General features: G+C 40.8%; 1 protein-coding gene across 1 annotated transcript in view; it reads left to right on the forward strand.

The window, feature by feature from the left end:
• Positions 1–13,866, forward strand: part of RGS5 (regulator of G protein signaling 5) — a 58,740-nt gene that overhangs the window by 37,744 nt on the left and 7,130 nt on the right. The window contains exons 3-4 of the mRNA XM_003785752.3: positions 2,968–3,029; positions 12,316–12,482. Of these exons, the coding sequence (XP_003785800.1) occupies positions 2,968–3,029; positions 12,316–12,482 (229 nt within the window). The remainder of the gene's footprint in view (positions 1–2,967; positions 3,030–12,315; positions 12,483–13,866) is intronic.

A 13,866-nucleotide genomic window follows, 5' to 3' on the forward strand; every position in this document is an offset into this window, starting at 1 on the left:
GTGATAACCTTATCAGGAAGGTTGAAATATGTGCCAGGCACTGTGTAGATGAAAAGCCTGACCAAGCCAAAACCAAAATAAATAAGAAAGAACCAACTGCAGTGCTCAGAGAGGTGAGAAAACTTCCACATGGTTGTAGCTAGTGTTGGAGTTGCCAACAGCTGGGCCAGGGGATAGATCTTAAAATCTAGGTTTTGAGTTGTCTGTGGCTTTCTTTCATCAACCAGACTAACTCAGGGCAAAATGAACCATCATCATTTACTTACTCATTTTGACTCACTTCGACTGCAGGGTGGATTGATGCTAGGGGATGTGCCATACAGTCAGGGAGAAGGGGAGAAGCCCTCCATGAATGACAAGCTACACCTTTAGGTGGTGACAGCGTCATTGCCATGTGAGAGATTCAGGACTAATGAGAGAGAAGGCACTTCCACCAAGGTGGTCGCTTCCTGGGCCAGGCGGCACTGAGGACATGTACATGAGGCATTATAGAGCACGAGGCTACTCATCGCTACACACGTTTATTTTGACTCCTTGGAGCTGGCTTCCTCTTCCTCCCTCACACGCCCACATGCAGAGACCATGCCAACCTTTGTAGTCATCTAGGACCTTGCAAACCAGGGTACTTATTGGTTATTTAGATCTGCATTTATCTGGTTTCCCATGAAGTCAGACTAAATGAAGGCTGGCAAATTCTGAGAATTGGGACAGGATGAACCTCTGTTACCTCCTAGAACACTAGGCTTCATGCTGTGGGGGTGTGTCCTGCCTGACTGTGCCCTTAAATCAATTTGGACTCATTTCACCCCCAAGTGGGCTCTACACATGTCCTTTTCAGGAAGTTAATCTCGGCTGTGATGTGCTGCCCATGCCTTTGGGTCTAACACGACCATTTGGGACAAATTGGATCTGGTAATATGTTTAAGTTGGGGTCACCTGTTCCTGTCATAGCTTTTCCCTGTGCTCCTTGATATTAACCAGAGGAAGGGGGAGCAGGAAGGTGACGTCCTTGTATGAGAATATTTATAAAATTAGGGAATCCTGTGAGTAAACCACACCTTCCCTTTGCTCTGAGCCATTTTCTCTTGTCCACTAATTTAATATCCTATTGTGTCTGTCAACAACTGAGAGGGACTCGGTTGGGGTCTATTATGTGTAAAACATTGAACCCACAGTAGTGAAGAACTTGAGTTAGGCTTGTGCTAAACCTGTAGGTATGAAATAACATGTGTGTAGTAGGAACAGTTCTCAATGTGAGGCCATACAGAGACCTCTAGTAAATAGGTCCGTTTCTGGTTAGAAGGAAAATGAACCAGAAAAATATAGGGGCACACTTGTAATTCCCGGTTCATTCTATTTCTCATTCCTGTGCTCCTTTATACTATTCAAGGAAAAAGCAAGAGGAGGAAGGTAGCTCACTTGTTAGAAATAAATTTCTAAGGCATTAGTATGTCTTCAATCTATGATACGGGTTTCTAGCCAGGACAACAGAAATTACCTAAAATTATTTCACAAGTTTTTTCTCATTTTTAGCAAATTTAACTTTCAAAGGGCAAACATGTAAAACTTTATGAAAAATCATATCATTAGGACCCACAAACGACACGGTCTGCAATGAGGAACTGAGAAGTGAAAAAATTATTCATGATACCTTAGCCAAAAGCCCTACTGATGGCTTGGACTCCTTACATAAGTAAAGGTAGGAGGAATCTGAGCCCGGGACAGCAAGATGGAAAGTGGAATAAGGAATGTCCTATCAACCAAAGCTGCTAATCTGAATAATTAACCCCCCCAATATCATTTTATACAAATTAGAAGCAGACTTTTTTTTTAATTATTATATGGACAGTTGATAAACAATTGAAGAACTAAGGAAATCCCAATTTAGGAAAAACACTTCCAGTGGCCTTGATATTATAATAAATGCCTCGTCATTGCGTTTTGATTTGACAATGCGGCACGCACATGGTGATGCCAGAGTTCAAGCAGGGTGAGCCGGGGAGAGTGCAGTCAGCCGCTTTTCCCAGACAACACCAGCTTGACTTGACACATCCCGCTGTGAGAGAAAAATTGGTGGTTAAAATGAAATAGCTGCAGGGATTCTGTATATATAAATGTTAAAATAAAAGCAGCCTAAGGAGAAGTTACATGTTGGCTATGATCTTCTCCTTTGGAGCCAGCATCTTGAGCATTTGTGTACAACATTCTTATGGAGGGTATATTAACCACTTTTAATTTTTTATCAGGAAGTACAAATCTTTTTTAAAAATATCCTGCTTCTCTCTCCACCCCTCTCCCCAAGGGGGATGGGTGTGCTCCCCCTTAATGGGCACAATGTCAGGGTGCATGGCACACCTCTAGGGGCCAGGACACAGTTAAAAGAGGGAGTCTGACAAATGCAAACATTGTAACCTAATTCTTTGCACCCTCAAATTAACCTGAAATAATAAAAAAAAATCATCCTGTTCTAAGTGAGCAGGAAAACTACATTTTTTTTTTTCATGTAGACTTGCTCTGATCACAAACAGTAAGCTCACTATCTTCCCTTAGCCTTAGTGAGGTAGCCTTGGGACGTTCCCTTTGGTGATTAAATTAGGTGGTGAACATGGTGGTATAAGGGAGTTCAGGTGCTGTAATGGGATAACTGGATTTCATTAAGTTGTATTTAGAAGAAAGATTGCAGTTGGAACCACTGTCATGGGATATCCCAGAATATTAAGACACAGCTTCATGACAAACTCTACTTCTAAAAAGGGACAGACCTCATCAAACTGTTCAAAAGGAGATGTATGAAAGCAAACCCAGCTCATCCAACCCAATCGCTGGAAAGAAAATAACTTGAACTTGCATGTCCTATGGATGGATTGTTGCTTATCATTTTTTATCAAAGAAAAGCAGGGACAAGTCATTGCTGTGCTGAATTCTCTACTTACACTGCAACTTGTTTACTTTCTTTCTCTGATTTAGACCCTCGCCGGATGAGGCCCTTCAGTGGCGTGATTGCTTGGACAAGGTCCTGCAGAATGACTGTAAGTTCATGTGGTTTTTAGTAAGAGTTAATTATTGTCACAGTAGGGACAGAGATGCAGAACACTTTTGTGTTGCCCAGGTTCTTCTTCTCCAATTTGCCAATTCTTCCATTTTTAAAAGTGGTCTCATCAGGGGAAGGGTACCACGGAAGGTGGTTATCCAGCTCATGAGAGGAGGTGAATCGCAGGGTTCTGAGGACCCATGGTTGCTGGTTGTGTTCCCGCCTGCTTTGCTTTCTTGTGTGACCAGAGCAAGTAGCTTGACTAGGGCACATCTCAGTGTCCTCTTCAGTGAAGTAGAGGTCCTTGCTGTCCCTTCTCAGCCTCCTGGGATTTGCTAAGGATTGGGGGTAGCAGTGTAAAGATCACTGGACAAGTCATCACTAGCACATCCGAGTTCAAACTTCTGTCCACAGCTCCTGTGACTTGCTGTGCGTTGTTATCACCCCCAGCCTCTGTTTCCCCTGCTGGAAACATGCCTTTTACATCTTCACTCAAGGCATGACAAGGGTACTGACCAGTGCAGCACTTTTTTCCAAGATAAAACCAGTACGACAATGAGCATTTCCCTTGATACGAAATCGCCTTTCCCTTGATGCAAAATCCCTACTGATTCCCAAAGATTAAAGTGTTGAGTTCAAATTTCTAATGTTTAAGATTTACCAGGATAGGTCCAGGCTCCATGGCTCATGCCTGTAATTCTAGCACTGTGGGAGTCCAAGGTAAGCAGATAGCTTGAGCTCAGGAGTTCAAGACCAGCCTAAACAAGACCAAGATCCCATTGAGCTTAGGAGTTTGAGGCCAGCCTGAACAACACCAAGACCCCATCTCTAAAAATAGCTGGGCATTGTGGCAGGCACCTATTTGGGAGGCTGAGGCAAGAAGATCACTTGAGCCCAAGAGTTTGAGGATGCTGTGAGCTATGATGCCACAGCACTCTACCCAGGGTGACAGAGTGAGATACTGTCTCAAAAAAAAAAGACTTACTAGGATAACTACGTGGCCAGTGTATAGGCAAATGGAACTGTTTGTGATCTGTTCCACATAGAATTACTTTTTCTCTTTTCTTTTCTTTCTTTTTTCCTTTTTTGTTTTTTTAGAGGCAGAGTCTCACTCTGTCACCCTTGGTAGAGTGCTATGGCACCACAGCTCACAGCAACCACAAACTTCTGGGCTTACGCGGTTCTCTTGCTTCAGCTTCCCAAGTAGCTTGGACTACAGGCACCTGCCACAATGCCTGGCTATTTTTACAGACAAGGTCTCAATCTAGCTCAGGCTGGTCTTGAACCTACAAGCGGAGGCAACCCATCCACCTCAGCCTCCCAAGTGCTGGGATTCCATATAGAATTTCTACATGCGATCCCTTTGGTTGAAATAACTTACACTCTAAACTCTATCTGTTGAAATTTGCTCTCTTAATAGCAAATCTAAATACAAAATGCCCAGTCTTCCCAGAACAATTTACCCACTCTCTGAACTCCTAACACCATTTTTCTGCACACCTTCCTATGGTCTTGCAGACTGTTTGCTGTTGCCTCCCTTCTGTGATAGATAGTTTCACATTGGGACGTGCATACTCAGAAGGAAACAAATATTTGTTAAATCATTCACTGTAAAAATGTGATTCAGTTTAAAATATCCAACTGATATCTCTCCATCTTCACCACAAGAATGGAACATGCAACTTTGTCATGTGCTTTGCAAAAATAAGGATGTATGAAGTATTTTTCACAAGACCATTGAGATTAGCAGGCAAGGAGGAGATGGAAAAAACCTATGGTGAATTACATATGAACATTGTGTCTTGGTTTTGGTGGAGTAAGCTTCTGCTTGCCTGCAATACCATCAAATCTCTAACTTCTGGAGACAGAACATTAAAGTATCTAATTTGGGACTTTTATCACTCTTATTCATTTCTGATTCTTGTTTCCTTTCTTATCTTAAATGGAACACCCTGACCTCTGACATGTATAATGTGTTCAATTAATATTTATGAAATGAATGAGAGAATGAATTAAATTAATTTTCCTTCTTAGACCTAGAAATTCCAGGAGGTCAACCAGGAGAAAAATATTTATGTTTATCAATTGATTTATTGTCTTACTCCAGTGGTTTTAGGCCAATGACAATTGACAAAGGACTTGTGGACAAATAATGAATGCTAAGACCCCGAGTACAGGTATTTATTGCTATTGTCAGACTGAAAGTTAGCAGAGCTACTTTCATGTTTTCAAAACCATTAAGGAGGAGATTTATGAGTCCATATACAATACTTTCAGTCGCACTAAATCCTTAGAACCATGTGTGCATATGTTTTAGGCTTTTAGGAGACAAAGAACTATTGGGATAAGAAAGTTAGGGGTAGGAGTTAAGCCAAAGACAGCTTGTGTTGACACCTTCTTAGCATTTGCTGAGGGGCTAAAAACTTTCAGCTTGCAAACATGTTTACCATGGTGTGAGATCAAGGCATGAGATTCTCACAGTAATATTTTCTGCTTCTCAGAGGGGAAAATACATATGCAGCTGCTATGTGTGATGTGCATGTGTGTCTGTACATACATACATAATATTCACAGTATTTTATTTAATTGTATATTACATATATTTTAAATAATATATGTGTTTATATGTATATTTTGTGGGTGCTTGTGTGATTGTGTGTGTGTGGGGGGGGTGTATAAATTCCCCATAATTGTCTTCTTGAGTATTTAATACTAAGACTGGACAATTAATTTCCCCTAATCAAAAATGGGAAAACATTTGATAGCTATAACTAGTCAATTATTTGCTTGAAAGAGATGCATGTCCATCTTGACTAAAAAAGAGAGTTCATGGTACGGGTATAGAAATCTCTCAGAAACGAGGGCGAGCCAGGTCCTGTGAGAGGTGAGGCCAATAGTGAGTAAGACCATCTTTCCTCTCTAGATCTCTGTTCTTCCTGTCTCTTTCCTCTTCTCTGTCTTTCTATCTTCCCCTCACCATGTCCGCTTCTCCCTGTGACTTATCTTTTTTCTCTGTGTCTCTCTCACCACTCTTCTTTGCTCTTTGCTTTTCTCTGTTTGGCTCTTACTAGACAAGAACCAGTAGAATAACAAACACGCCAAGTAATTCTACCCCCCCCCATCTCATCAAACTGAAGAAACAATATTCAACCCATTCTCTCAAACATCAACTAGTGTGCATTATGAATAACTAGAAGCCAAACTGGGCAACTCAGATCTGGTGAGATGTTCTTATTTGAAGCCACTAAAACTCGTAGTCTATGATGAGAAAATAGGTAATCTTCACTGCGATCAGTGCAAACAGGTAATGAAGAAAGTACATTGGAAAAATATATGCATCTAAAACCTCATAATCTCTTCTTGTGTGTTTGATTTGATGAAATTAAACCATTAACGTGGAGGAGTAGTATCTTTGTTGATTTGGGGATATTTGGCATTCTTTTGACTAATGTAGGATATTGACTTTCCCAGTTTATATAGTTCTCCAAGTATTCCTGAAATTCTCATCTTTCTTAAGTTTTCTTGAGCGGAAATGAAATCAATTGGTACTAAACCTCGAAAACAAAAATAAGGCAGTTAAGCTGCTACTCAATCTTTCCTAATTAACAAAGTCCCTCTTACTTTTCATCATTTTTTAAAATAATTTTTAATCACCTAGTATATTTGTTCTGAAAGCATATTGACTTCTTACATGTTTTACTTTCAGTTCTTTAGGTGGCACCGTCTGTTTCCATTTAGTAGGTTCACGGGGCACATGACCCGTGTGCCAGTCTTTAAGACAAAAATAGATTGCACATGAGGGTTTGAATGATATAATCATTCCCCCACATGACCATTTTTAAGGGCAGAGGAAGAATGAAAGACAGTCCAGTTGCAGCAAAGTTTTCTGTGGATCTCCTTTCCCCAAGAGTTCCAAAAGGTCAAAACATATCCTTGAGACACCCTTGAGACTCCCACTCACCCACGGGGAATGAAATAGACTGGATCCAAACTCATTTTTCTGTTTTTCTCTATTCTATGCACGTTCCTTTTAATTCTCTTTCTGATTTCCAATTTTCTTCCTCCTCTCTTTCACATCATCTTTCTCATCATCTTACTGACAACCATAATTTCCTTCAAAATAATGAATGTGATGATAAAAACAAATGCTAGCTTATTATTTATCATGTGCTGGGCCCTATCCTAAGCACTTTGCATATATTAGTTTATTTAATGATTGCAGTCATTTTAGGACTTGGGTATAATCACAATCCCTATTTTTCAGAAAATGAAAACTGAGATACAAAGAGGTCAGGTATCTTGTTCATGAAATCAAATACTACAGCAACAGCAAAATCAGTACATTTATTTTTCTTTAAAGCGCGAGCTCTTTGGTTCTGTAACGTGGAAGGAAATGCTTTCTTAATGTACCTTGTTTAGTTGGGTGAGAAGATCTAGTAAATGTTAGGTGCACAGATTTAGGTTAGGAAGTGGGATGCAAAAGACAGATAAACAGGTGAAATGCAAACCTTGAACTCAAAACCTTAACCACCTCCTGGGAAAGATAGCTATAAAAGCAAACCATCCCAACAAAGGACAAAAAGTGACCTCTTCTGTCATCATGACAAAAATCCTCAAGAGCAAGTCAGTGGGTAAAGGCTATTTCAAAGAGGAGGTGACCCTTGAGTTGGGTTTTGAACAATGATGAAAATTAATTTTAAATTTGTTATGAACAGTAATGATGAAAGCCAGCATGCACTGAACGTTGTAATGATAATTATGTTTGGCACCATATGAGAGCTTCATATGAATTCTTTAATCCTTACCACTACCCCATCAGGTAGATCCCATAATCACCTCCATTTAACAGGTGAGGCAACAGAGTCTCAGAGAGAGATTAGATCACCTGTCCAGGTTACTGCAATAATATGACATTAGTTTACACCCCCAGGCGATCTTGATTCTGGAGCCTGTGCTTTACGCCAATAAACTATGCAGTGGTATTTATCAACGATCAGTGACATTTCACTTCCCTACCCCTGTTAAAGAGATTTATGCTAATCTGGTTTTCAATGTTTTTTTTCTTTATACAGAACTGACTTGGATTTGTCTTAAGTTCCTTTTTATTTTCAAAGTGGCTTTATAAGCGGTTTCATTGTGTTCTCAGCTAGGGCCATTACTCTATTTTACATGGATGTCAAAAATGACACCACTCATTAGGGCCAGCTCTGGGTTTGTGTTTCCTTAAGACCAGAGCATCTGGTGACTTTCATCTGCTTCCCAGGAAGTGGATGACTAAAGAGGTATGTTGAGAGGTATTGTGAGGCTCTGTGCAGTCTCAGCAGGAAAAAGAATGTGGTGATTGTCGGGGAGGGGTGCTGGGGAGGTCTTCTGGGATAAGGGGTGGGCAGGGGAATGGTGGCAGGGCAAAGATGTGTGTTCTTTGCAGAACAGAGACATTTGGCCTGGAGTCTGTTTGACTCTAACCCAAGAGGAGGACTTCCTTAGGGGTGACAGGAATTTTTTTTTTAAATATAGCTTTACTCTGTGCCTTGACCTCAGCCTAGTTCACAGCAACCTCAAATTCTTGGGCTCAAGAGATCTTCCTGTTTCTACCTCCCAAGTAGCTGAGTAGCTGGGACTATAAGCATCCACCAAAACACTGGCTAATTCTTCTATTTTCAGGAGAGACAGGTTCTCACTTTTGCTCAATCTGGGCTTAAACTCCTGAGCTCAAGGGATCCTTCAGTCTTACCCTTTCAGAGTGCTAGGATTACAGGTATGAGCCACCATGCTGACTGGGGTGATAGGAATTTAACAGAGGGAGTCACTGAGACCAGCAGAAAAACAGAGGCTAAGGAGGTGAAAGTGCTTCAGGAGTGGCTGTTAGAAGGTCCCCATAAAGGGCTCTCAGAGAATGCTCAAACGCCAGATGACAGAAATAGCGTTAAACGTTTTTTCAGATCAATAGACTATAAAGCCATTTTATGAGTCTCGGTTTAAAGTGTGTACATTGACAAAAAGCCTTGGAATAAGATTGCGGAATTCAACGAAAGCACTGAAATCAGCATCCAGGAAATAGATTCACTGTACTGGAAAGTTATTTTCCAAGTTCATTACCTGGAAACTTAGTAAATGTTAAGGTTATTGTGGAATCCTGGTATGTGTCTTCAGGTCACAAATAACAACATTTGAGAGGACTGAGATTTTATCTCTACCTTTTACAAAGAGCGGAGTGGGTGACTCAGAGTGCGTGATAGGTTGTGGGGAAACAGGGATCCGGGCTAATGAGAATAAATTTGCCACAGACTTGTTCCGTGGAATTACTGTTTTCCTACACAGACTTAGACCTGGTTGTGTGGGAACTCGCACAACTTCATTTTCCAGAAGCTAGTCAGTGCCTGAGAGTTTTTCCATTTTGAGAAACTGACACCTTTTGTTTAAGAAACTAAAACCTTTAATCACAAGAGAGAATAAATAGGCTTTATTTTTTCTTTCAGCATATACGTTGACTCCAGAGTCACTAAATTATGACAAGTCATACTGGAAAGATAGTTGGAAATATGTGATGGGAGACGGAGAAAATGTACCTGATTTTATCCAGATGCAGGTCATCAAATTGTTTTAAAGTCATCTCTCTAGCCAGGTTCCTAGGGAACGTTGTTTCTTAGGCCCACCATTGCTGCCAGGTGTATTTTGAGGTGTTAACAATTAAAAGTGTATGTAGGGTAAGTACAGGGAGAGAGGATTGATTTGCTCTCTGTCTTGTTTGGATCATGAAATGGATGGTGACCCTAATCCAAGTTAATGGTCACTTCAGCCATTGTTTTTCTTAAGAACTGAATATGGTTGCAGGGGACTCTGAAGCGGTCTGGGGACAACCAAAATCTATAGAAGATAATTTTAAAACAGACGATCACATACAGTGGCTCTGGTTTAATTGTTACATACATTTTGTGCTTGATATACTAGGCAATGACTCATGAAACTTTAGACTCTATAAAAAGGAGTAGAGGGAGCAAGGAATAGACTGAAATTAGGTCAAAGGAAATGAACTCAAAACGTGTTCCTTAAACAGAGCTAATGGATTGTGTAAGTGTCCCCTGGTCAGGACAAGTTATAGGAGACCTGGACCCTGAAGTCCTGGTGACAGTCGGTCCTGCCTTCTACCCTTAGAGGCCACGTGGCATGCCAGCCTGTCACTGAGGGTAGGCCTGTGATTTTCATACAGCCTCTGGAAAAGTTGAGGTTTTTCTCTCTCCTCCCGTTAGAAATCTTTACTCTTCTTAGATAATAAATGGACGTGGATTCTCTCCCTACAGACACACATTTGTTAGAATTTTAGTTTAAAACATTATATATATTAATATCATAGTCAATCAATTATAATTATTATAATTAAATAACTATAACTATAAATAAATTATAATAATAATTGGATTAGGGTCACCATTAAAATGTAAATTTAGTTATTAGTTAATTATAATATATAAATTGTATATTATATATAAAATATATATTACATATTGATAGTATGTAATATATAATGTACAAATTATGTGTACTATATATATATCTCCAGCATTAAAGAAAATTTTGAAGAGTCAGATTTTTTTCGTTATCACCAGTGTTTCCATCTATCTTTACCACGCTTTGGAGGTTAACGCTAGAAGGGTGGGAAAAAAAGATGGCAAAAGGATCAGGCCTGAGAGTCCTCCCATGCACATGTGTGTATACAGGGAGGACATAAAGTTCATGTGCAATTGGAAATAGCGAATGTAGTAAATGGCACGTTAACTTCATGGACGCCCTGTAAACACACGCACACTCTCATATATATGTGTGTGTCTGTGTGTGTGTGTGTGTATAAATTTTAAACTGAAGTTTACACTATACAAACAATAGTATGCTGAAAATAGAAACACAATAGTTATAAACATATTTACTTTAGTATATTTTTAAAACCGACATGTAACTGATGGACACTGTGCTCTGAGCGTGGTACTCATCTGGTCCCTGCCCACCCCCCCTTCAGATCTCAAATTAATGTTACTTCCTTGCCTTTTCTAAAGCTAAAATAGAGTTAGGCGGCTCTTGTGGCTCTGTTACTATCTTTCATAAAATTTTCCCTTCATTGTGTAGGCATTTCTTGTTTCTTGGGCTTCTTCATTTTCCTCCTACTCCTCCCAGAGTATTTAAATAAGCTCCCGTAGGGCAGGGACCAGGCCTCTTTTACTCGCCACTGTGACTTATAGTTCTAGGAAGAAACAGTTACTCAAAAATAATCTGTAGCAGGGAGTGTGGGGGGATTATAAGTAGTTTATATGTGATACTTCACATTAATAGCATTACTTGGTTTATTCAGACAAACCAAGTTTTAAAGGTACTATTTTCTCTTTGGTAGTTGATAAATGTCCAGAATGGCATTATTAATAGTGTCCCTTGATGCCATAAACAGGTAAATGTTTGTCATGTCAATATACACTGCAGTCAGTTGTTTTATAAGACAGGGTGGCAAGTCTCTCCATCTCATCCCAGAGTTCCCTGTGACTTGTGCTGGGCAGGGCTGGAGCCCTGTGCTCTCTGGTCTCTTTCCGTTCTTCCTGGCCTACCCCTTCTCCATCCGAATGAAGGGATAAGGAAAGGCAGATGTGAATGAACTAGAACTCTGTGCATCCCACAGCACTGCTAAGCCCGGGCTCTCACTGGTACTACATCTCTCCTGCTCTTGTATTTTTCTCCCAGTGCAAGTGCAGTGGCAAGTAGGCAGCCATTATTAGATACTTTCTGTTCTGAGAAGCTGAATCATGCATCTCTTGAGAAGTACCTTGGAAAAATGGATAAACGCGTGGACTCTTGAGGCAGCTTGCCTGGAATCGAATCCTGGCTCTGCCACTTACCAGCTGGTTACCTCTGGGCAGGTCAGCTTGACCCATCTGACCTCACTTGTAGAATGGGATATGGATAGGATCTGTCTGTTAGTTTTGGAATGAAGAGTAAATGAGTCAACACCTGCCAGGTTCCTACATAAACCACAGAAAAACATAGAAAGTAAGCCTAGCCCTAGGCAGGAGTCCTCAAAGTATGGCCCGCAGGCCACTCGCAGCCCAGTGAGGACATTTATCTGGCCTGCCAGGTGTTTGTGCCGCCGCTGCCTGTCCTGCTTAGCAGCCGACTCATCCCAGGGCCTGCAGTCCGGCCCTCTAACAGGGACAATGAACTGGTCACCTGTTTTAAAAAGTTTGAGGACCCCTGCTTGTTAAATGAGTTAATAAATTTCCCCAACTGACTTTTTTCCCTGCTAGATGGACTTGCCAGTTTCAAAAGTTTCCTGAAGTCTGAATTCAGTGAGGAAAACCTTGAGTTCTGGATTGCCTGTGAGGATTACAAGAAGATCAAGTCCCCCGCCAAGATGGCTGAGAAGGCAAAGCAAATTTATGAGGAATTCATCCAGACCGAGGCGCCTAAAGAGGTTGGTCCTGGGGGCGGCGCCTGTGGCTCAAGGAGTAGGGCACGGGCCCAAATGCTGGAGGTAGCAGGTTCAAACCCAGCCCCAGCCAAAAACTGCAAAAAAAAATAAATAAATAAAAGAGGTTAGTCCTGGTGGGCAGGGGATGAGTGTGGTCAGTTAAGGGTCAGCTCACAAGGTCCCAGGAAGAATTAACACTAGAAATACAGGCCAACTGTTGGGAGCCAAAAGCTGCTCATGTTTGTGAGCAGGCCACCTTATTAAGCACCTCCTGAATACAAAGGCAGAGCAAAATGATCAAGCAGATGTAAACTGCAATCCTGTTTAGACCACTTTCTTGCTCTCTGGGTCTCACTTCAGTACATGTAACAAGTGAAATGCTACCGGTATGTGATTTTATATGAATTGTTCAATCTCTCTAAACTTTGATTCTTTTCTTTGGTAATATGAAAATAATAGAGTCTATTTTTGTAGAATTGTCGTCAGGATTAAACAGTAGATGTGAAAACGTACCCAGGTTTAGCATCTTAATCTAAAATCCAAAATCAAAAGGCGCCAAAATGTTGGGAGGCCAAGCTGGGTGGATTGCCTGAGCGCACAGGTTTGAAACCAGCCTGAGCCAGAGCAAGACCTTGTCTCTAAAAATAGCCAGGTACTGTGGTTGGTGCCTGTAGTCCCAGCTACTTGGGAGGCTGCGACAAGAGAATCTCTTGAGCCCTAGAGGTTGAAGTTGCTGTGAGCTGTGACACCACAGCACTCTACCAAGGGCAACGAAGTAAGACTCTGTCTCAAAACAAATAAAAAAACCAAACAAACAAACGCTCCATAATGTGAGAATTTTAAGCACCAACAGAATGCCACAGGTGAAAAATTCTATACCTCTCTTTATGTCTCAGCCAGAACACAGTCAAAACTTAGTTTCATGCACAGAATTATTAACTATATTGTATAAAATTATCTTCAGGCTATGTGTACAAAGCATATATGAAAGATAAATGAATTTTATATTTAGAATTAGGTCCCATCCTCAAGGTAACTCATTATGTATATGCAAATATTCCAGCATCTGAAAAAAAATTTCAAAATCTAAACCACTCATGGCCCCAGCATTTCAGATAACTGATACTTAACCTTTATCTCAACGTCTGAACCAAGTAATGCTCAGTACAGGTATATCCTTTGATAAAATAAGACTGGGAGATACTTTTATAATTGTTTGAAATTCAATCATTTGGAGTTACTTTGCCTGCCTAGCTCAGTACAGGTATATATATAATATAAGAGAAGGAAGAGGCTTGGCGCCTATGGCTCAAGTGGCTAAGGCGCCAGCCACATACACCTAAGGTGGTGGGTTTGAATCTAGCCCGGGCCCACCAAACAACAATGA

This window comes from Otolemur garnettii, unplaced genomic scaffold, assembly GCF_000181295.1.
Source record: "Otolemur garnettii isolate 467f Iridium unplaced genomic scaffold, OtoGar3 scaffold00016, whole genome shotgun sequence".
Classification (NCBI taxonomy): domain Eukaryota; kingdom Metazoa; phylum Chordata; class Mammalia; order Primates; family Galagidae; genus Otolemur; species Otolemur garnettii.